General features: G+C 35.1%; 1 protein-coding gene across 2 annotated transcripts in view; it reads right to left on the minus strand.

Moving 5' to 3' along the window:
* Positions 1-23,395, minus strand: part of PHIP (PHIP subunit of CUL4-Ring ligase complex) — a 147,661-nt gene extending 124,266 nt beyond the window's left edge. For both annotated transcript variants that reach the window (XM_077162287.1, XM_077162286.1), the window contains exons 1-6: positions 23,121-23,395; positions 22,945-23,003; positions 22,793-22,822; positions 22,544-22,603; positions 11,815-11,965; positions 11,620-11,718 (exon numbers count right to left, since the gene is read on the minus strand). In XM_077162287.1, coding sequence (XP_077018402.1) covers positions 11,620-11,718; positions 11,815-11,965; positions 22,544-22,603; positions 22,793-22,822; positions 22,945-23,003; positions 23,121-23,160 — 439 coding nt within the window. In that variant the 5' untranslated portion in view covers positions 23,161-23,395. The remainder of the gene's footprint in view (positions 1-11,619; positions 11,719-11,814; positions 11,966-22,543; positions 22,604-22,792; positions 22,823-22,944; positions 23,004-23,120) is intronic.
* Between the last annotated feature and the right edge of the window lie 1,864 nt (positions 23,396-25,259).

A 25,259-nucleotide genomic window follows, 5' to 3' on the forward strand; every position in this document is an offset into this window, starting at 1 on the left:
TGACATTTAAACTAAGACCTAAAAAATGAACTACCAAAGAATGCTGGTTGGACGTGGGTATATTCTAGACTGAGAAAACAGCAGGTGCAATAACTTTAAAATGGAAAGAAGAAAGTATGCATGCAATATGAAGAGGTCTGATATGGCTAGGATGTGAAGAGGACAGGGTGTCAAGAAAAGAACTTGACAAAGTGAACAGGAGCAAACTGCTTTCTAATCTATGTTAAGTATTTGTACTATATCTCAACAACAAAAGGTTGAGAGTTTTTAGCATTTTTAGAGACAAGGATATAATTATAAGACCTGCTTTTGGATAACTCATCGAAGTTTTATCTTTCAACTGCAATGAGAATGAACTGGAAAGGATATAACTAAAGCAAAATATTCTACAAAAGAATGCTAAGGGTTCAAAAAATAAAATTTTATTTTAGAAAAAATGTAATCAGTTTGACATATGAGATTCCTAAAGCTTTCTCAAGGATTGAGCATTTCTTCTCAAATTTAGATAACTACTGATAATTATCTGGCAAAATAAAAACTTGAAAGAACTATGATTCACTGTCTTTATAGTCCATAAACTCAGGCAGATTTCAGATAGCTCCTATACTCAAATCAATAAATGGACAAAGCTGGGACAGCATTAACACATAAAGGGAAAATAATATGACAGAAAAGTTAAAGAAGTGCTTTACGAACATGATATAAAATTAAACGCACAAAATCTGAAGAAAAATAACTAAGGAATACAAATAAGTGAGCAATTACTTCTCTAAGTTTCAGTTTTAAAGTGGAATAAAGAGATATGTGGCAGAGCTGCTGTGTTGGTTTGAATCTTTTGTGTATCCCAGAAAGCCAAATTCTTTAATCCTCATTCAATATTGCTGGGTGATATCTTTTTGATTGTTTCCATGGAGATGTGATACATCAACTGTGGGTGGTAACTTTTGATGAGATGGTTTCCATGGAGAAGTGTCTCCACCCATTCAAGGTGGACTTGCTTACCGGATTCCTTTGAGAGGGAACCATTTTGGAAAAAGCTACAGAGCCACGAGAATCTCATTCAAGGTGGACTTGCTTGACGGATTCCTCTGAGAGGGAACCATTTTGGAAAAAGCTACAGAGCCACGAGAATCACCAGAACCAACAGAGCCAACGGAATGGACAGAGCCCCAGGAAAGAAGTCAAAGAGAAAGCTAGCAGGTCTAGTCATGTGCCTTTCCAGCTGAGACAGAAACCCTTAACATCATCAGCCTTCTTGAACCAAGGTATCTTTCCCTCGGTGCCTTAGATTGGACATTTTTATAGCCTTGCCTTAATTTGAACATTTTCACAGCCTTAGAACTTAAACTTGCAACTAAATAAATTACCCTTTTTAAAAGCTATTCCATTTCTGCTATATGGCATTCTTTCAAACTATAACACGGTTGGTTTATCTGAACACCAAAATTACATGAAATCTTGAATAGCGTGTGAGATCTTGGTTTGTACGTTAGTGTGGTGCCCCAGTATATCCCAGAGTAATTTGGGCAAAGAATAAAAGAGTATGTGCAAAGTTCCCTTGGGCAACTAGGGAGAAAGGAGGAAATATTCAACTTCCCCATCTGGGGAACTCCTAATATTCTTGAGAGAAGTGGGACACCAATTCAATAGGCTGGGCCCTTGCTCTTGGGGTTCACCTCTATGAAATTTATTACTGCAAAGGAGAAGCTAAGCCTACTTATAATTATGCCTAAGAGTCATACCCACAGAACCTCTTCTGTTTTCAGATGTGGCCTCTCTAAGCCAAATCAGCAGGTGAACTCACTGTCCTCCCCCCTATGTGGGACATGACTCCCAGGGATGTAAAACTCCCTGGCAATGTGGGACTGAACTCCAGGGATGAGCCAGGGGCCAGTATCATGGGACTGAGAAAACATTCTTGACCAAAAAGGGAAAGAGACAAAATAAGTTTCAGTGGCTGAGAGATTCCAAACAGAGTCAAGAGATTATCCTGGAGGTTACTCATTTTTTTTTTTAACTTTTTTATTGTATAGTATATATACAAAAAAGAAATAAAAAAGCAATAACTTTCAAAGCACTCTTCAAAAAGTACTTACAGGACAAATCCCAGAATTTGTCATGGACTACCATATGATCCTCTCATAAATTTTCTTCTAGCTGCTCCAGAATATAGGAGGCTACAAGGCTTAAACATTTTTTATCATCACAATTGACTTTTTTTCCTCTTTTTCTTTGTGAAAAATAACATATATACAAAAAAGCATAAATTCCAAAGCACAGCACCACAATTAGTTGAACATATTTCAGAGTTTGACATGGGTTACAATTCCATAATTTTAGGTCTTTACTTCTAGTTGCTCTAAGATATTGGAGACAAAAAGATATCAATTTAATGATTCAGCATTCATATTCATTTCCTAAATCCTATCTTCACTGTATAACTCCACCATCACCTTTGATCTTTCATATCTTTATAAATGAAGTGAATTATCTTAGATTTTCTTCGTAAGTCCTTTTGATTTTTTGTTTTGAATTTCTCACCCCTGACATCCAGGGGTGAAAGTCTTCCTGGTGACATGGAAAAAGAGTCCTGGGATGAATCTGGCCCTGGCACTGTGGGATCAACCATTCCATCCTGGCCAAAAGGGGGGAAAGAAGTATAACTAATGAGTATCAGTGGCACAGAGAGTTCAAACAGAGTCGAGAGGCTACTTTACGGGGTGCTTGGACTATGACCATTCTAAATCTTTCATACTGGAAGGGTCTGTCACTAATATGGGATAGGCAGATGGAATTATCTGATGTTCTGGAGAGGCTGGGCTCTCTAGGTTTCAGGACTTGTCAGGACCAGGGACCCATCTGAAGGCTGTAGGTTTCTGGAAAGTTACTGTAGTGTGTGGAATCTTACATATTGCCCTAGGTGCTCTTGAGGATTGGTTCTGGTTGTGGGTTTGGCAGCTTATGATAGGCAGTAAGGTCTAATTGAAACTTGTGTAAGAGCAACCTCCAAAGTAGCCTCTCGACTCTGAACTCTCTGTGCCACTGATACTCATTAGTTATACTTCTTTCCCCCCTTTTGGCCAGGATGGAATGGTTGATCCCACAGTGCCAGGGCCAGATTCATCCCAGGACTCTTTTTCCATGTCACCAGGAAGACTTTCACCCCTGGATGTCATGTCGCCTGTAGGGTTGGAGGGCGCAGAGTTGGGCTGAGAGAGAGTGAGGCCACATCTGAGCAACAAAAGAGATCTTCCAGAAGTAACTCTAAAGCACGCCTATAGGTAGTCTAAACTTCTCGGCTACCTACATAGGCTTCACACACATAAACCTCATAATCGAGGGCATGGCCTATTGATTTGCGTGTCCCGAAAGTTTGGCACAGTATCAGGGGATTCCCTGACGGTAAGGTTTAATAGTTCCATATTCTTTCTTATCTTGGAGGTTACTCTTATGTGTTATATAGATATCCCTTTTCAGTTTTTGATATATTGGAATGGTTGAAGGGAAATACCTGCAACTGCTGAGCTGTGTTTCAGTAGTCTTGATTCTTGAAGATAACTGTTTAACTATATAGATTTTACAATGTGACCGTGTGATTGTGAAAACCTTGTGTCTGATGCTCCTTTTATCCAGGGTATGGACAGATGGGTAAAAAAATTAGGGTAAAAATAAATAAACAATAGGAGGGTATGAAAGGTAAAAAATTGGGTAGACTGAAATACCAGTGGTCAGTGAGAATGAGGGGTATGGGATGTATGAGTTTTTTCTTTTATTTCTTTTTCTGAAATGATCATGGTGATGAATATAGAACTATGTGATGATATTGTGAGCCAACGATTGTACACTGTGTACAAACAGTATGTGTGTGAGGACTTCTCATTAAAAATAATTTAAAAAAAAGTAAATGTGACAAACTGTTTTATAAATGTGAAGGTATTATATACTACTGTCATCACCAACTGCCCCAAACAATCAAATCCTCATGTATTTTAAAGGTAAATCTGACTACATACTTTTTCTTTTAGTTTTTTTAAGGCTTTTGTGAAAGATCACTTTTTTCCCTGCTGCTTCCTTCAAGAGCTGAAAAAACTGCAGCTCTGCTTAGATATTTTTCAGCCTGATCATGGACTTCCCAGTTTCAAAGTCTAGGAAAATGTCCAAATTCTACCTTTAAAGGATCCCTAGAGAAATTCAAAACAAAAAATCAAAAGGACTTACGAAGAAAATCTAAGATAATTCACTTCATTTATAAAGATATGAAAATTCAGCTTCAAATCCAATAATCAGCCTGGAAAACGATATTTGCAATCTAGTGCATGATATTTGTAATCTAAAAGGGGAAATGGCTAGTGCTTCCTAAACACTACTGGAATTACTTGCCAGGTATATCACGGGGTCGGGGGGGGGGGGGAGATCCCTCACAATACCTACAATCTAAAAATAAACCTCACCTTATCGTTTATAAAAGAAAACTACAAAGGCAACAATTTAAACTCACCTTAAAAAACTGTTATTTTTCAAAGTTTCTCCCCTTTTTTTTGTCAACCATAATTTTGAAAAGGAATTTAAGCAGAAGAAAAAAATAAAAATATATGTCCATTTTAATATATTTGGCACTTTGTCATAAAGAACATTAGCTTTATTTCTCTTAAAAAAAAAAAAAACGTAAATACATCTTGGTAGTCTCTGAAATCTGCTTTTAAAGCCAAAAAAAAAAAAGAGGAAGGAAGGAGACTGGGTCAGGTAGGTGGGTGACAGAATAGGAAGAAGAAAGTTAAAAACAAAACAAAACATAAAATAAACTGTGCCAAAGAAAAATATGAAGATCATTCAGGAAAGAGATATAAAGAAGGCAAAAAATAATATGGCTAAGTCAGAAATAAATAAATGATTAAACACAAATTATAAAACTGTAAAACTAAAATTATGACTAGAAAATAATAGGCAGAAATAAATGTTTTCAGTAAGTTATGAGTAGATACCTAACTAGGGATAAAAAAATGACTATTAAGGCAGAGAATATAAGACTGTATAGAGAATACTGGGAAAGAATAAGTGAACAAGAAAGAAACTACAGATTATTATTATAATCTTATAATTTACTGAATTATATGTTAAATAATTAAGCTGTATTATTCATTATGTTATATATGTTAAAACATTTTAAATCTTTCTAATAATTATCTAAGAAATAATCATAATAAAGAAAAAATAACCCTGAGGGCCTAGAGGAAAAAAATCCTGATTAAATAAGTTTTATGAAATTACCAACTGAAGAATAAGTCAAATAAGATATTGGAAATATGGCAAAATAAAACACTGAAAGGTGAAGAGCCTTTTTTTAAAAAATGTACTCAAGATTTATTAGCAAAATAATTCATTAAGTGGTAATTACAGAAAGAAAAGGCAGAAAGTAACATTTATTGTTGACAATTTTATGCTGAAACTATTAACTAAATTTCATTTAAATCTCCAAACAACATAAGTTTAGTATTATTCCATTTTAGAGATGAGGAAGTTGAGGGGCTAAAAAAGTAAGTAATTCACTTAAGGCTACACAGCCAGACTAAAGGAGAATTAAGATTTGCACTTAGTTTTTTAAGTGACTCCTTGCTGCCTTTTTCATACTAGTTTTCTCAGAGAAGTCACAAAATTATAAATACAGAAGAGACCTAAGACTTCTTTTATTGAGTAGGCTTCTTAACATTCATTAGGTGTTCTGGTAGTAAAGTGAATTTAAAGGCAAGGCTGTTTTCCTTAATACTCACTATTTTTAAGAATCAGGTTCCCGGAGACTTTTTATCCTGACCCACTTAGACTGAACATTCTAACAGTAACCTTGCCACATAATTAACAAGTAAAACCACAAAGTTATGAAAATATCTAGGCAAACAAGATGGGAAAGAGAAGACAAAGAGGTAAGAAGTTTACTATGAAGTATAGTAAATATAAGGAAGAGCAAACAACAAAGCAATCAGCAAAAGATTGCTTCAATGTGTTACAATCTTTTTCACAAGTCAGAAAATCATTAAAAGCGTCTCCAAATTTAATTTTTTTAAGAACTATTTTAAAGGATTTTAGTCTCTTTTTTTCCTGATCTACCCTCATGCTCATTTATCACTGGAGGGACAGCTGTTTTACCATAGACAAAGAGTAAACATACCTGAAAAGAGGCATAATGTAGATAAGGAAGTGAGAGAAAGGAAAAGGCCAGAAATTTGCTGACATCTTGGAAGGTAAACGTTGCTATGCCAAGTACATACTATATATCTCTTCCACAGTAACTGAGTTAGAAGCTAGTAAAAACAATAGACTCCCTATAACCATGTCAGCAGTTTTACTGATTTGAACGTCAATGACTTGACCAATAAACAAACTTTTGGTTTTTACTTTTGAAATATAAAGGAGGCTCTTTCCAGACTGGAAAGCAGCTAGCTAACAGCTTTGGGTCTCCTGTGCTGAGACTAAACTCCCACTCAATTTTCATAATTTGCCACAAGGACAAGGAGTATAAAGTTGTCAGGATTTATAAACAGATAAAAAATAGGGTAAGAGAGGACTGAGACAAGCTCAAGAGTAAGTTCCTCAATTGTGTAGATATGGGTTTCAATGAACAGTGTAATGGATAACCCAGGTTACTCATAAACCTTAATTTCTTAGAAAATCAGTTTCTAGGCTTTTTTTCTCCTTGCCTCAAATATATCCTTAGGTCAAGTCTCTCCCTCCTTATTCCTACAAACTATCCCATCTTTTTTAACCTCTTACCCATCTCTAAACTTTTTCTAAGTTTCACCCCAATTCATCAATTATTCTGCCTTTACATTTAATACTTACTTATGCTAAGGAGTTGGGTCTATAAAAGTAATAAAACATAATCTCTGCCTCCTTGAGGACCTTACAGTATAGACAACAAAAGTAAATACATTATCACAACCATGTGATAAAAGCCATACTGGAGATAAGAATAACCACTTAATTCTGCCTAGTGATGTTTAAGCTGTAGGAAAGATAGATGTTCACAGAACAGTGAGAAAAAGGGACATTCCTCAGAGAAATAAAGCATGTACAGAGAGAAAAAGAAATGAGAGAAGAGCCTGGTTAATTCTAAGAACTGCCAAAAAGCTGTACAAAGCAAAGACAAGGGACAACATTGGAGAATTTTCTGGTTTGCACAACGGGGAGGGTGTTACTAACATTTAGTAGGTATAGGCCAAGATTACTGCTAAACATCCTATGATGTATAGAACAGCCACCTATAGAAAAGAATTATCTGGCCCAAAATGCAAAACTGCCCATGGTTGAGAACCCTGGTTTAGCACGAAATCCAGGGGTATAGGAACGAGACTAGAGGCAAGCAATCAGGTACCCTAAGTCCTTAGGAAAACAGAGGCCATGTATGTTCTGGTTTACCTTGTAACTCCTGATCCTAGCCCAGTACCTGGTATGAGACTCAATATTTACTTGGTAAATGAGTGAATGATATAGAAATCCAGGCAAGAAATAACAAAGACCTGAAATGTGGCTGTGCAATGGTAATGGAAAAGAGATTCAAGAGAGTAGAACAGGTTATACAAATCCTACTAAATAGACGTAAGAAATGGACAAATCTAAAATGTTTTTTTTTTTAATTTTAGAATAAAATATATATATATATTTTAGTAATTCAGAGTTCCCATTACTCTGGCTTCTGGCTTAGAATAAAAAGTTTTTTTCTAGAGGGTCAAAAGTTCAGTTTCAGAAATATTTAAGTTAGAGAAAATGTGAGATATCTAAAAATGGAGGTCCATCAGTTTGCATATAGTTTGAAAATATATAAGAAAGGAAAATCCAATTAAGCCATCACCCTGATCTTCAATAATCCTTTGAGTTACAGGAAGAAGTTTCTTCAATAAAAAATGAACAAACCTTAAATGTAACATAGTATACAGAACTGGATCCCAGAACAGGAATAGATAATTAGTGGACAAACATGGTGAAATCTGAATAAAGCCTAGTGTTTAGTTACTAGCAATATACCAACGTTGGTTTCCTAGTTTTGAGAAATGTATCAGGTAATACAAGATTGTAATTTCAAGGGGAATTGGATACAGGATATATGGGAATTCTGAATTACTTGTGTATCTTTTTTTTTTTGATTGTTTCTTTTTTTTTTTAATTAATTAACAGAAAAAAAGAAATTAACCCAACATTTAGAAATCATACCATTCTACTTATGCAATCAGTAATTCTTAACATCATCACATAGATGTATGATCATCGTTTCTTAGTACATTTGCATCGGTTTAGAAGAACTAGCAACACAACCGAAAAAGATATAGAATGTTAATATAGAGAGAAAAATAAAAGTAATAATAGTAAAAACAAAACAAAACAAAACAAAAACCTATAGCTCGGATGCAGCTTCATTCAGTGTTTTAACATGATCACTTTACAATTAGGTATTATTGTGCTGTCCATTTTTGAGTTTTTGTATCTAGTCCTGTTGCACAGTCTGTATCCCTTCAACTCCAATTACCCATTATCTTACCCTGTTTCTAACTCCTGCTGGACTCTGTTATCAATGACATATTCCAAGTTTATTCTCGAATGTCGATTCACATCATTGGGACCATACAGTATTTGTCTTTTAGTTTTTGGCTAGACTCACTCAGCATAATGTTCTCTAGGTCCATCCAACTTGTGTATCTTTTTAGCAAGTAATTTATTAGTCCAAAATAAAAAGTCAATTTAAAATAAACTTCTATCCCAAATGTGTCAAAAAATATTTAGATCTAAATTAAACATTTAAATCTATAGTTTTAGAAAAGTTAAGAAGCTTTTTTTCCTTACTTCACTGACACTTCGTGATACCACACTGACCATGGAAAGAATAAAGGAAACCTTTTAAGATAACCAGACTAAAAAAGGCAAAGAATCAGTAAAAGAATAAATAGGCCACTACTACAAATGTTCATATTAAAAAAAAAATTCTGACCCACTTTTTGATAGCTTGAAATAATAGTATCACTATGCAGGCAAACTATTTCACAAAGAAACCTGAAGAACTATTTTCTTGCCATTATCTAATCATTCACAACTTTATAGTAATGACAAGATAAACTATACCACCAGGATGAACTCTGACAAGATATGATACTAAACTATCACTATAATAAGTACAATCATTTTGATTAGTCCAATTTCAAGTGTCTTCAACAAATATATGTAAACACAAAAAAGAAAAAACTGCAAAACTGGTAGCCTAGGACAGGTATTTCTTAGTATAAAGAATGAAGATTTTTGTGAAAACTAAATGAAAAAGGAAAAAAATAAAACTTATTTTAAATTAAAATTGAAATAGAGTACTTCAGAAAGGATAAAAATTACCTGCTTGGTGATTAATTTCATTATGTGAATGAGCCAGATATACATACTTCTTTACTCTGACACAAAACCAAGATATTTTTCCCATATTTATATTCTCTTTATCCATGTCAGCAGTATTAGCGATATAACCATCAATGACCTGGCCTAAAATATTTTACCTGATTTAATACATATTCAGTATCCTTTTCCAAAAAAAAAAGACTAACTCCAATTTTATTGAGTAGTCAAGTGTTATTATTGGAAATAAATTTGTTATTTGCTTACTGGGAAATAAGGCATAACACAACAGGTTCTGATAGCCTGGAATGAATCCTAGCTATATGACTCACTAAAGTTATGTCCTTGGTCAAGTTACTAAAACACTCCATGCTTACTCCAAGTTTTCTTACCTGCATAATAAAAACTAATAGTTTCTACCTAGATCATTTAATGTTTTAAAAGAGAAAATAAATGGAAAATGCTAGAATAGTGCCTGACACAAAGTAAGAGCAAATATTAAGAATAAAGATGTCCTCTATAATTCTTATATTTTCATTGCCCACCACGGGCTGCCTGGCAATATGATGAAAGAACAAACATAACACAGTCCCCTTATTATATGGAAATGCAATTTACAAAGAGACTACAACCTTTTCCCCTAAAGTGGAAATCTCTTATATTTTACCCTCTCCTCTTTTCACGAAACCTATCCCACTTACTAGTATCATTTTCTAATTACTTAGTGTTTCAAATCCTTTCTTGTTCTTAATAGTTGTCCATTACAGTAAGATTATATATAGAAATCATTACTTAAAAAGAAATCGCAAACATGATTATCCATGATAACCAAACATGCAAATATCACACAGGATACTTCAGTACTGAATAGTATGGGCTTTGAAAACAATGAGAAACAATACAGAATGCATCAGAGATGAAAAGACGGAAAATATAGAAGAGGGGTAATAGACAGTATAAAGTAGGAAAGTAGCACTTGTTTAACTGAAGCTCCACAGAAGGCCAAGAGAGAATGGAGCACAAACAGTATTTTAAAAGATGATGGCTGAAAATTTTTCAATCAATAAAGGACCTCTCAAATTAAAGAAGCCTAATTTAAAAATCTCAAGAAAGCTAGACATATCATAGGCAAACTGTGGAAAATCAGAGAAAATCTTAAAAGCAACCAGAAATCACTTTCAAATCAGCGACAGTTAGGCAGAAGATTTAAACCTAAATACATCAATAATTATATATAAAAGACTAAATTCCCCAGATAAAACAAAAAGATTATCATATGGCATTTTTTTTTTGGCTGTCAAATGATCTTTTATTGAAATATTTTATCATATTTTATTTTTAAAAATCACTTCTAGTCTGTTTTCAAGAGATACCAAAAATAAAAGGATATAAAAAGGTTACAAGTAAAATGATAAAAAAAAAAGATATAATAAAAACACTAAACAAAACAGAGATGCAAAACTGTGACATTAAATGTAAGTATCAAAGACAGGAAAAAATCACAACGATTTAGATAGGCAGATTTTGGGAAAATAAAATTCCTGGCAAGGCAGGAGGGTAGAGTAGGAGAACAAAAGTTATGATAAAACTATAAACGTCTCTGAAAGTCAGAAGAATTTAGACTTGGTGGTGGGGAATTATGACACCATTAAAACATCTTAATCAACCTCTTTATACAAACTTGAGCACAAGAATAGGATACAATTAATTTACTGTGTGACACTCTAAGACCTAGTAGGGAAGGAAGCATGAAGACTAGTTTGAATGCTATGGTAATCCAGACAAGACAAGGGTGTGGACAAAGATGACAAGAGTAGAGGTGAAAGGGATAAATACAGGAGACATTTCAAGAAGACATATCTACATCAGTTTCCCTTCTTTGAAATTGTAAAGGCAAAAAATAAAAATGCACTGCAGTTCTTTAAAGACAAACTAATTCTGTTTTCCACCATTATAACTAATCTGAATTATGAAACTATTGCCCATTGAAATCAAATACATATTTTATTAAACCATTTTGTAAACATAAAATACCTGTTATAAAACCCATAATTACTCACTCATTAATATTACTTCTTTACTATATTACTAACATAAGAAAACATCTGATAGTTCAGCAAGCTTTTTCCTCACTGAATGCCAATGTACATAATATGAAGTTCTCTGATTTCATAGTAACTAAAAAGCATTTGCTTATTCTTAAAAGCCATTTACCAAGAGGATATCACAATTAGGCTATGAATTCTAAGAACTCACCAATGCTGGGAGGGCTGCCATAGTTAATTGGTGACTCGGGTGGTCTTCCACAATGCAATGCAGCCAGGGCAGATCCTTTCCATACAACATGCTTGCAGCCTATTAAACACACACATTTTTATGCATACAAAGATAGGACACAAAGATAAAAAGTGAGAAAAAGAATGTCTAAACCCTAATTGTAATTTTTCATACTTTTATTTGTGCGTAGCAAGGACTGTCTTCCAGCTCCTAGCAAAGTTTGTACTCCAGGAACACTTTGAGGAATTTCTTGTTCAAGAAGAGGTCCTAGTCGATGACATATTTGCAGCAAATGATCAGGTGCTAAATGTCTGTAATACTTCACCTATTACATGAAAGACAAATATAAAAATGTTTGCTAAAGAAAACAATAAAATTCTTTGTTATTGATATCTTCAAAACTTTTAAATTTGATAGTAAGTTAAAACACATTAATAAAAATACAATAATTTGGTCTGACTAGTCAACATTTCATTTTTCATAAGGGGAAATTTCACACTTATTTTGTGAAATCACTTGACTCAGAAGAAAACAGCTACCACAACTTATCAATTTAAGCCACTGCTTAGGGAAAAAAGAATCAATGTAACCTAAATATATCAAGTTATAAATACAACATACTGGTCAAAGTAAACGTAGATCAGTGAAAAGTATGTACAGCATTTTAATCTGAATTGCATGTTTCAGTCTAACATTTTAATTTCCAGAAACCGCGAACAGTAACATATCATTCAACTACAAACTAAATACCATAAATACTTTGTGCCTTTGGTTTTATAAAGAAAATCTTCAGAATAAGTTAAAAAAATTTTCCCAAAGTAGTACTTAAATATAATAGTTCAAAAGTTCTCAAAGTATGTTCTGAGAACCACTCTGAGGTCCCTGAGGTCAAAATTATATTAATACTAAGACCTTATTTGCCTTTTTCTGCTCCCATTTTCTCATGAGGATATGGTGGAATATTCCAGAGGCCACTCGATGTGGGTTATCATAACGGACTGAATGTAAAAGCAGATACGAGAGTCTAGCCGTCTTCTATTAAGTCAGACATTTTAAAAACTTACAAAATCATACAATGCCATTCTTATCACTAACTTTTTTTAATTTAGAAAATGTTATTAAAAATGTTACAGTAACACATACATTATTATTTAAATAAAAATTTAGAAAACATTTTCTCAGTTTTAATTTCTAATACAGCAAATACCAATGCATTATAATTCACACAAATAACAACTCTTTGGATCCTCAATAATCTTTATTAGTGTAAAGGGAGGGGGGCTGAAATTAAAAATTTTGAGAACTGTTACTCCAGTTCATTGAGTATTGGAATTTTAAAATGAAATTTCTTATGAAGCCAATTGAGAGGAACCTATCTTATTCTTTATCATAATATACTCTTGCCATGAAGACAACATGGAACCATATTGTCACATTTTGATAATTTAAAATAGTATAGAGCCTGATATATGGAAGGTAGTCAGTACGTATTGATAGAATGAATACTTTCAGGAAAAAAGGGTTCTTACAGAACCCTATTTTGGAGAGTCACAAAATTTCTTCTCCTAAGAATCCTGACTAAAACAAACACTGATATTAAAGCCTCTGAGAAAGCCTGAGATAAACTGTTGTTAACTGTTTAACCCACAACTTTCCCAAAATCATTTAGCCTCAGAACCCCATCCCCCTTATTACTATTTATCATCTTTACTCAGAAATTCTTTAGGAAACACTAGTATGATTAGCTAAATAAAACAGAAAAATATTAGGAGGAAATACGCCAAAATATGAATTATTAAAATGTATTTACACTTTAAACTATAATCTCCCCATAATAATTTACTTAAAAGAAAAATCTTAACTATTTATAAGAGCCATTCTACTTCTAAACCTGTATGATTATTTTAATGTGACTTCGTAAAGTGATCAAAATTCAACATTTTTCTTTAACAAAATGATATTAACTAACTTCAATTTTATGATTATTCTGCTATATGGTCTTCTGGTAAACTACATTTTCAGACTGTAAGCCTGAAAATCCCTTATGCACAGAATTGTACCTTTTTATAAAATATTATGAATCCACTTTTTCTGACTAAATCTTTCTTTGATGGTTTAACAGAACATTTCAATTTCTCAAAATCAATTTTCATTGTAAAGTTAGAAGAGGTATTTTCAGGTAGTAAGTCATCGGGCTCTCTCTGGCTTTTTAAATTTTATGTAAGCTGATTCCTCTGCTGGAAATACTTAACCCTGCTCACCTCCATACCTACTTCTCCTTCATGTCTCAGTCTATGACCCATGGAAGGCATTCCACAACCTATTCACACCATTCTTTGTCCCTTGTGGGATGCTACATTCCCCGTAGCAAATTATACTCCTTCCCAATGTCCCTTCATTCCCCAACTCTTTGTGGTATTTATCATACTGTTTCAATTGTTCTTAATCTATTTTGAAACCTACACTCCAGTAAAAATTTAATGATAGCTATGATCCTCTTCTCAAACAAATATGCATATAGGCCATACCACTGTACACCCTGTCTTGGAGGTTCATGGAACCCCCTACATAAGAATTCATGGGATTAGACCTCATTCAACTCTATATACTCTGTGCTAAAGTTGTACTTATAATTAAACACCTAATAAATTATTAGATAAACAAACATGAGAATAACTACCGACTTCCCCACTCCCCAAAAACCTCAAAACATTTTATTAGCACCTGTCTTGCAAATAAAAATAGATGCAATAAAAATTCCTATTTTTATATTTATATGGTGTAATTCTTAAATTACAGTTTTAAAATTTTTTTAAACCACTGAACATTTCTTCAAATAAAATTTTAGTTAAAATAAATCCAATCACAGGTCCTCAGGAAGTATATTTGAGTGACCATCAGAAAATAGAGATCTCAATGCTCGCCTCTCTACTTATTCCCTCCTAAGCAGTCCCTGAGGTACTTCCAGGAAAGAGCCTCAGGAAAGGGAAGGAGGCTAATATTGCCCTATATTATCCTCTTTCCCAGGAGATAAACTCTATGTTCTCTCCCTACCCATTTTCATAGCAGATGACCTAGCCTATTTCACAGAAAAAAAAAAAAAAGCTTTGTTTTCCTCCATCAATCTATTAACACATGTATCCTTGTACCTGCTTTCTCCTATTAACTTAATTGACCCTCTTAATATCTAAGATGCAATCCCTCTACGTATGCTTTAACTCCTGTCTTCCAACTTCACAAATTCTATAGATTAGTTCTCCACACTCCCACATGTTCACCAATTCCCTCTCAATTACCTCCTACCCATCTCCACCTACATTTAAAGCCATTTACTTTTCTTCCACCTTAGGAAAAAAAGAATTTGGCCTGGCTTGTTTTAGTCCCTCCCACCCCAACCCCCATCCTCATTTCCCATCTACCATCTTCCCTATCTCTTCCACTTCAGAAACAAGTTTCTTAATGAATAGTCCACAGTTAGTCTCATTTCATCTTGAACACTTGGTTAGTTCTAAAAGACAGTTTTTCAGATATTCTCACATTTATTTTCTCATAATTTTATAAGACTTAAAGGTTAATAGCTTCCACTCTCTATTACAGCCCTGAGTTCTGAAAGGAGAGCAATGCAATATAGTTCTTATTTTTATGATTTCTAGAATTTTAACAAAATACAAATAAAAAAATTCCTATTTATGATTTAATCACTCTATAAAGCCCATTAAGATCCCTGCCCCTAAAATTCTCAAAACTTCCAAGTTTATAATTATAGCTATTATTATAACAAAATGTGGATCCATTTATATCTGCAATTTAGAAAGCAAATTAACATTTTCTGAGAAATTTTTATATTGTTAATACCTTCCTCACATAGGAAAATCTATAGAGTACTTACTTTGTGACAAGTGTTCTTTTTATTTAATAAATATTCACAAGTATAAAAGCTCAAATATTCTCTCTATTATACAGGCAAGGAAAAGTGAAGTTCAAAGGTTATGTAGCTTGCCAAAGCATATAGGTAGGAAGTAGAAGAAACAGTACCCAAGTATAGCTCTTCCAATTCCAAGTTTACCATTATTTATTTGATATTAGTTTCCTAATTGTCCCCATTGATATACAAATTTGATCATTAAAAACTTTATAAAAAAGTAAATTAAAAAAGACTTTTTATAAAACACACATCCATTTTTCAAGTCAAACACTGTAAGCTGGTATCTACTCTCAGAATGACTCTAAGATGCCTACAATATCATTGTAAATAACAGCATAATCAGCAATTATTGAGTGTCAAAATTAATCATGGTGTTCTATTTACTCTTTAAATTGTGAATGAACAAGCTTGAAAGACTATCATATTCTGAATTTAATTAACTATTAAGAATTCATTTAATTTAGTTTGCATTATAAGTTAATATGAATTTCTCTTAAAGAAAAAACTAAACTTTTCAAAGTTTTATTTACCACAGTTCAACACATTTTGCTACAGCAAAAGCTAAAATAAAACCCTCTATTCAGAATTAAGGTTTCCATAAACCACACAGTACTGATCTCTATAAAAAATAATTCAAGACATGTTAAACTTTTTAAATAACACAGTTGAAGCTTTATTTCTAATCAAGTCAAATGTGCTAAACAAAATACGTGCAAGAAGAAATCTCCTTTAATATATAATTTTCTAGGTAAAATACAATGTAAAGCTCAAACCTATTTAAAAGCAGAAAATCCTTCAACTGTTTATTCTTAAAATGCCAATGTAAAATAATCTAAAGAGAACAACCAATTTTATTTTTAGTTATGTTTCAGTTTCAAACTCAGTATTTAAAGTAACTAAACTAGTATCTCACATACAATTGCAGTGAAGTTGTTTCAGATAATGCATGTTTTACCAAGTTTACTAGAATTTAGTATTTCCAGTCAAAAACTAAACCAGAGTCAAATGACATGAGTAAAGGTAATTATTTCTAGCATTTGCACTGTAACTTCTGCCAAAACAGGCTAAATGTTAGTTCTCTATAATGGGTCATGCCAGCACGACCACAGGCCATCTGGAGTTCAAGTTGCAGGAATTCTTTACATGCTGCTTCCTTTGCAAAAAGCACACTGCTATCATCAGTGCTGCCATCTTTAACAAAAAGTTTACATAATAACCTACAGCTTATACCACAAATCTCATACTTCTCACAATTTATAATAGTTTAATTAAGCAGAATCTGCACCAGAGTATGTTGCCACCTCAATTTTCTTATAATCAAAAATTTGTCATCCGACTATCTTTTCCCTTATCTGATCACAGCTCAAATAAAGCTGTGTAAGGAAAATTTAGTTAATGACCAAAGGTTCTTACACGTATATTTCACTGTTCAATATCACAGTACCCCTACATTCTCAAATTACAAATAGAAAAAAATAAGTATTATTAGTTCTCCCAATATGTTATAAAATACTTAGATTCTTCTACATGAGCTGGTCCATATGCTTAATACATATTTATTAATTATAAAGTAATTTATTAATTTTCACAAATTTCTCACAATTTCGCCAAAGTAACTTCTTGCAAACAAAACAGAAACTGAAAGCTAAAAATTTTAAATTTGATTCCTATTACATTATACCTTCCTCCCTTTTAGATATAAATACAAAAGCAATTTAAACATCCTAAAAAAATCAACTGTTCTTTTTCATAATCTACTCATTTTAATATCTGACTTTCCTAAAGTCAATTTAAAGGATAATAAAAAGGAATAGCTATTCTAAATGGATATTCTCCATACTTTCTATTAACTAAAGGCCACTTTCCTAATTGAGATCTTTCTATCAAATCCCAACTTTATATAAAGAACTTAGTAAAAAATAATTAAACTGTCTGATATTATTTCTCCAGGATAAGGTATACATGATAATTTGTAACATTCTGTAGTGACCATAGTAAATTAACACAAAATTTGAGAAATTGAAGAATACCACAATAAGTGAGACAGGGTGTTCCCAGATAAAAAAAACAATACTTACAATCTATCTTACAAAGAAATTCTGAATGGTTTAAACAACTGACATTCATAGGATTCATTTAATCTAAGACTCACTTAAAGATTAATTCAACCAAAATATATATATCTTTAAACAGGTTTGGCAAATTATTCTTCTTCTGACAATTTCCAAAAAGAAACTATTGTGATGGTTTTAAATTATACAAATCTCTGTAGAGAAGAAGCCAGATACAAAGCCAAGCTTCCTTCACAATATTCCAAACTGCCATCTGATCATTACCAAAAGAAAAATGCTTCATATACCATCTAATCTATTCAGGATATTTTACCCACCCAAACATTTAACATTAATGTTCCACAGAAAAATCCTGATTAGAATCATTATACAGATCAGCAAATTTTCTGTAAGCCCTTCTGTAATGCCTTAAAAATTATTTATTCTTGGTATTTACTTGCTTTTTCCTTTATATATTAAGCTTAACTTATTTCATCCCAGAATCTGTGAAGTAATCATTCTAATAATATCTTCTGCAGTTTTGAAGCAGCCCTTTTTTATATTGCAGCTGATATGTTCAAAAGTTAAACATACTGTTTCTGAAATAAAAATGTTTTTTAAAAAAACTTTTATACAACCTTATAAAGCTATAATTGGAACAATTTGTACTATAAGTACCCAAGTTGTGATAAAAGCAAAACCAAAACCAAACCATTACATAATACTTAGTTCATGCTGGTGAGTTCTAACTCACAGAACCTTAGGAAGTGCAAGCTATTATTTGTCCATTTGACAAACTGAGAAACAGACTCCAGGCAACATCACTACTATGCTGCCTCCTGACAATCATATAAAACACTGTGTGTTGGGGGGTGGGGTGCGGAGCACAATCCAATTTCCCCTTTATATTGATGCCACTTTGCAATAATTCAAGAGTATTAAGAATCTAACAACATATACTACTCCCTTCACACCTAACATATTTTACTCATCATTATAATAATTGTGGGGCATTATTAGTGGATATTCTGTTTTACCAACTACCAAGCAAAGCTTATTATTTCATTGAAAGTCTACTTAAAAAAAGGAAACGTTAAACCTTTAACATACTATACACATTTATGTATACAGCATTACATGGCCAAAAAAAATTATATTGTTTAAGTCTTGACAGTACCATATTATCTTACAAAATGGAAGCTCTGGTTCAAATACTTAATGTCATATGTTTTTCTAAACTACCTTAGCTTTCACAGTAAGTATATTCTAAATAAAAGTACATCTAAGCTATATACTTAAATAAATCCTATACATGGTTCCTATTTATCTCTGAATTTGAGACATCAAAGACTTATGAAAATTAGTAGGTAAACCATGGTGAAAAACATACTACAGAGAAAAGAGGGCAGTAAATTTTAAAAAAATCTTCATTTTTGTAAGGAAAAATGATGCTATCATGTAAGAATGGCACTATGAAAAGCATTTATTCAATTTTCAAATCTGTACAACAATTTATCTAGACAGACCTACTCAAAGAAACAAAGCTGTGCTTAGAGACACTATTTATAGCTAGTTTTAGTTAAAATCACAGACTTTCAGATAAAAAAAATTTCTATACATTTATTATACAAATGAGTTAACTGGGGCTCAGAAAACATCCATGACTTGCCCCAGATTACACACAAACTGTACATAGGAGTAAGACCATTAACCCACATCTCATGACTGCCAATTCTTTATAACAAAGTGAATTTGTATTAAGAAAAGCAAATGTCTCTCCTGAAAAAAGAATTACATTTTACTAGATTAGCAAAACATGAACCCAGTTTCAAAGTAAAATGTCTTATGAACTAGAAATATATTCAGTGTCCTTAATATGGTAAAAATGCTTAAACATTTTGTCTCAAGATCTCACAAAAACACGATTAAAATTAATTAAGGTGACAATTGCAAAGCAGAGACTTAATAAACAACTAGTTTCACTTATATAAACTAAGTCACAAACAAATAAATGACAAAAGCTTTCTCTTTGTCCAAAAATTAATTAAGTTGTTCTTATTCTAAAGTTTGCCTAAGAATTCTGATAAAGGCTTGGGAACTGCCCTTTTGCTTTAAAATCAACATATTCTAAAAAAATGAAATCAGAAACCTATGCCATTCATTAAGCCAAAGAAAAATACGACCTTCTATCAAATTCACTGCTAAAAACGTTTTAAATCTTGTTAGCTGGTAACTGTCAGTAATGTTTTACCAAAGGAAGAAATAACCCTCACATTATGTGTTTCCTTTCTCAATCACACTTGAAATAAATGCGTCAATGTTATTTTTAAATCTGTAAACTTTTAAAACTGCTCTCAAGACTCCATTTTCCTCTTCATCAAAATTCATTATGAACGTCTGTCAGTGGACTGCACATGCTGATCCATGCCTATTTTTTTTAAACTCACAAATACCACACACCATCCTAAATGGCTATAATTTGGGTTTTTCAAGGGATTTCAATCTGACATATAAACACTCTCATTTGAAAATACTGCTCAGTTTATCTATTAACTTAGCAACAAATCATTTACAGGTAGAAGTAGACACTACTGAAACCAAAAACAATTGCACTCACCAAAATAATCTTCAAACCAACGTTAAATTCAATAGGCAACAAAATAAAAACTTTTCTGAGTTCTAAAAATAAATTAAGACAACAGAGAATATAAGACCCTTCACATATATTCACCTGGACATAACATTTCAAGATCTACTACTAAATAATAAAATGTGCTCAGAAACCTTGCGCTCCAAAACATTTTTACAGCCAATTAAATCTCAATAAAACAATTAAATAGCATTAAACCAAGCCACACATTAAATACATATTTTGATGCATTTGAAAGCACCTCAAATGGCACCTGGCATACAGTAGAAACAGATTGAACAAACATGCTAAATGAATAGAAAATGAGTCAAAGAACTGTGAATTCTAATGAAAATTCTTAACTGTCTCATGAGTATGCCAACAAGAGATGAAAACATTCCAAACAAGAAAAACCACTTCCATCCAAAATAGGTGGATTTTGATAAACAACACAACTGATTAAGACACTGGTTACTGTATCTTAAGTCTGATAGACTATAAATTCATTTCATTCATATTTGAGATGAGAAACTTCTCTAAAAAGTTCAATAAAAGTCAAAATTGGCACTCTTTACTGGGAAAAAATGATACCCTACAAGGATCAGTCAGTCCCATAATTTGGCATATTTAAAATATGCAAATATACTTTAATATTGCTATTTATTATATTAATTATAAAGAACCTCAAGTAAGAGAACACAGCAATTTTCGGTAACTTAGGGTTTGTTTTTTAAGGGATGCAAAGATAACTTCTGCAAAATATACCTGTCCTAAAAATGGATTAAAATTATTTAAATGTTTTCAAATACCTAGGAAATCTTGGAAATCCACTGAAGACTATCAAATATTTACAAACCTACACATTAATTTCTAATGTTGCACTTATAGTCTTGCAGTTTACTTCAAACTTCACCTTGGCCAAGTACTGAATGAAACTAGCCTAAACCACTGCTTGAAAACTAACAAAGTGTAGAAATATACCGAAAATCTCCACTACATTCATTAAACCTAAGTTATCTTTGGTTCATCAACAACTTATATTAAAGCACAAGAGATTTATACACGTGCACTATATACAAAATGAAACAAAAGCCACCAAAATCATGCTATACCTTATGGAAGACATTCACTCTCAGCTGGCTGAAACTTGTAAAAGTGATATCAGTAATTCTATCTCAAAACTATCTGCAAATATGTTACAGAACGTCAGTGGACTTCATACATTTCAAAGGCTTGGTATGCCCTGATGGGATTGCTTTAACTGCCCAACACACATGTTCGTACAGTTAAATAGCAAACTTTATGTAAAATCTAGCTCCGGGATAACATTATCTTACATTTCAATTTACGATCCTTAAGCGATAGGTCCACTTTTTAAAGTCCATTTTTAGAAATTCCTACTTACTTCGAAAACCAACAAAATTAAGAAACAAGCCTTTTTCAAGCTATCAAATAATATATACTATCCAATACAAACAGAAAAACTTTTACTTGCCAATTTTTCATCCCACAACAAATATGAAAGGATAAAATCAACTCTTCGGTGGCCTCCAATAATTTCTATTTGGACAAGGGGTTTAGCACGAAAATTAGCATTTTCAAAAGCCTCTTAAACCTCTGGTTTTAGGGTGTTACTCAGGTTTTACACTTCTGTAAATTCGTCTTAGTACATGCAAAATGTGCCCTAGCCAACTATCATCACTAAATTCCTTAAACAACAAAAAACGTGGTCTGAATTTAAGGAAAGAAAAATAAACGGGAGAGGAAAAAATAAGAATAACGACTTGCCCTGGTTCCGCAGTTGCTGAATAGCCTGCTTGTGAAATGCTAATGCCACTTCGGAGCAGTTAGTCACCAGCTATTGTGTGGGGAAGGAGAAAGCCGAGCCGGCCGCGCGTGCAGAGCGAACGAACGAGCGCGCCCTCCCTCCTCCTCCTCCTCCTCCCGCCGCCGCCGCCGCCGCCGCCACCTCGCGCGCGCCCCCGCGCCCGCACGGACGCGCGCGCCGGCCCCTCCTCCTCCGGCCTTGCACTGCACAACACTCATGACGTATCTTTATTTCTAGCACATTAACAAAATATCACAAATAAATTGTCGGCAGCCCCTACGGCCCCGGGGTGCGAGTCCCTCAGGCCACTGCTCCCCGCAGCCCCTGCGCCGGCCTCCCAAACCTCCCCGTGGCCTTTGCAGCTTTCACGTTCTGGGGCCAAGTTTTTGTCTCTGTAAAAAATTGCGGGAAATTCAATTTTTATTCGACTCGGGGAAAAGTTTCTTTGCTCCGCGACGTGAATGTCTCACCAGGTTCTGGTAGGTCCTGGGATGCTCCTTCCCGGTCCAGTCGGTGCGCCGGGGCAGCAGCTGCGGGGAGAGCACGCCCCGTGAGCCCAGTCCCCGGCCCCGGCCCGCATGCTCCCCTCCCTCGCCCGTCCCGCGCCCCAGCGGGGACCCCAAACCCCGCGCCCCGCGCCCCGCCGGCGGCGGCAGCGGCGCAGCGGCCCAGAGACAGCCGCGCTGCGGCGGGATGCGGTGGGCCGCCGCCGCCCTTACCTCTTTCTCGGCCACCTCGCGGATCAGCACCTGCAACAACAAAGCGGGGAGAGTTGAGCCCCGCGCCCCGGGCCGCAGCCCCACTGCCGCCGCCCTCCCCCACGCCCGCGAGCGGCGAGCGCCGGCCCAGCCCGCGCCGCGCGCCGCCGTACCTGAGCCGCCTGCTGACAGGGTCCATCTTCCAGGAACCGGGCGATGAGGAAGTAGAGCTCTGCGCGGGAGAGAGGAACGGGGAGACACAGGGGCTGAGCAGCCGGACGGCGGGGGGGGCGGGGGACCGCGGGCGGAATCGCCTGGTGCCAGCGGCCCCGGCATCTCCTCGACTTACCCGATCGCAGCTCCGAGAGGCCTTTCCTCTCACAAGACATGTTTATGGGTCACTTCAGGGCCGCCGGCGGGGCACCCCGCCGCCGAGAGGAAGCGGGGATGGTGCCGCCGCCTGCCCTATAGCTGTCACTGTGTGTTCACGAGCCGAACCTCGGCTCCACCATTCAACCAACGGCGGCGGAGGAGGAGGAGGAGGAGGAGGAAACAACAACTCTCAGGCAGCGGCTACGGCCGCCGCCGCCTCCGCCGCGAATCCCTCCGCCGCAGAAAGGAGTCCACCGCCTTCGCGGCTTCGTGCTTGGCCGGGTCTGAGGCCTGTGCCCCCGCCCCCCCGGCGCAAAAAAGGAGTGCCTCCTGCCCCTCGCCCTCGACGCTCGGGCAACTGGATCGGCGCGACTCCCGCCCCTTCCTCCCCAGCCAAGGGTTCGATTTATTTATTTATTTCCAGTTGGAGAAGATGTCGGAGCCTCGGGTTGGCTGGAAGGCGCTTTCTCTGTGGAGGCCGACAGCGGGAGGGAGGGGGTTGGGACTGGCTCAGCGGAGGGATCTGACGCACACGGAGCCGCAGCACAGGCTCTATTCAGCGGCGCAGGCTAATGCTGAGATGGAAGTTAGTTTCTATGTAGCAGAAATAGGAAACAAATGAAGCAAAACTGCCCAAAGAGGGGAAATACCCCGAGGATGGGTCTCACTCTCACGCGCGCACACAGACACACGCAGAGAGCATTCTCACGCTGGGCAAACTCGGGATCGCGCTACCATCCCCGAGTTGAATGATAGTGTTTGGTTTCTGTCTCTTGCCATGTGCATGTGTATAAATGCTGCGGATTGGCATCTGTGTAAGTCTTACCCTGCGTTATTTCTGCAGCCTATGCAAGTGTTGTGTAATTTATTGGAGTGCTGTATATTGCAATAAAGGTTCGGGCGGTTTTTTTTGTTAAGCACTTGCATTTTGTAAGCCCGTTATTTGCTGAAGCTACCTCTGCATATTTTTTTATTACTGCTGTTTCCTTAATCGTACATTTTTTAAATGTTTTTTATTGATACTTGGGCAGAACGAACTCCTGGCTTGTACTTCATACTCTTTTTTTTCCTGATTACAAAAAAGGCCAGTAATGGCTAATTAGGGATCTGGGATTAAGGAACCTTAAAGCTCTTTTAAGTATTTACAAGATGGGATAGTGTAAATCTGAGGAAAAGCAAAGGACGCTAATATTTATCTCTAACTGATCTGGGGGTAATTTAATGACACATCGATAACCTACCAAAGGATATTGAAATACTACGTACAGTTTAGCCAAAGTGATTAGGATTAAATAATTTAAATTATCTGTGTATCTTGCAGTTGACTTCGTCATGCTAATTAATGGCTTCTAATTTGAGGTGTAAACCATTCTGTTTACATTTAATCACGGGAAGACTTCGTGAAAACTGAAGAAAAGAGAAAAAATAATCTTTTGTAAATTACTCTGTAATTACCGGTTTTATATGCTAAATCATACATCTGTGTTTTGCTGATGAGGATAAGGGCCTTGTTTTCTTAAAAACGAATATGGGTGAAATTAATGGAAACAATGGAAAAAGCCATTTGTTAGAAAACAAGGATACTAAATAATATTTATCTCGAAATGATTCAAGCACTTTCCAAAAAGACCTGAGAGTTCAGATGTTTTTGTTTTTGTTTTTAAATTGCATTTTCAAGTGAATTAGGTTAGTCCTTCTTTTGTTAATATTTGACAAAAGATTCTTCTTAAAACATAAGGATAATACACTGCACTTTATGGATCTGGTTTAAAAAGGTAATTTGTGTGGAAAAGACCCACAAGCTGTATTATGGTTTTCTAGGTTGTTTCCTCAAGCCTTGTACCTCCCAGCTCCTGACATTTCTAATGGGAAATACTTGGTGCAACTGGCTTGGGCTGCACTGCAAAACTGTAATGGTGTGGTGCCCTGTACTAAAGCATCCAGAAATCATAATACATTTGAGGAAGAAGGAAAAAAGCCTGACCCCTTTTAGAATAGTAGAATGTAAAAATTGTCTTTCGTAAGTCAATTTAATAAAATTAAAATGGAAGGTTACTATGACTTGACCATTCCTACCTAATTATCAAAATAACTGTTATTTATTGACATAGACTAT

This window comes from Tamandua tetradactyla, chromosome 5 (genome assembly GCF_023851605.1).
Source record: "Tamandua tetradactyla isolate mTamTet1 chromosome 5, mTamTet1.pri, whole genome shotgun sequence".
In the NCBI taxonomy this organism is placed as follows: domain Eukaryota; kingdom Metazoa; phylum Chordata; class Mammalia; order Pilosa; family Myrmecophagidae; genus Tamandua; species Tamandua tetradactyla.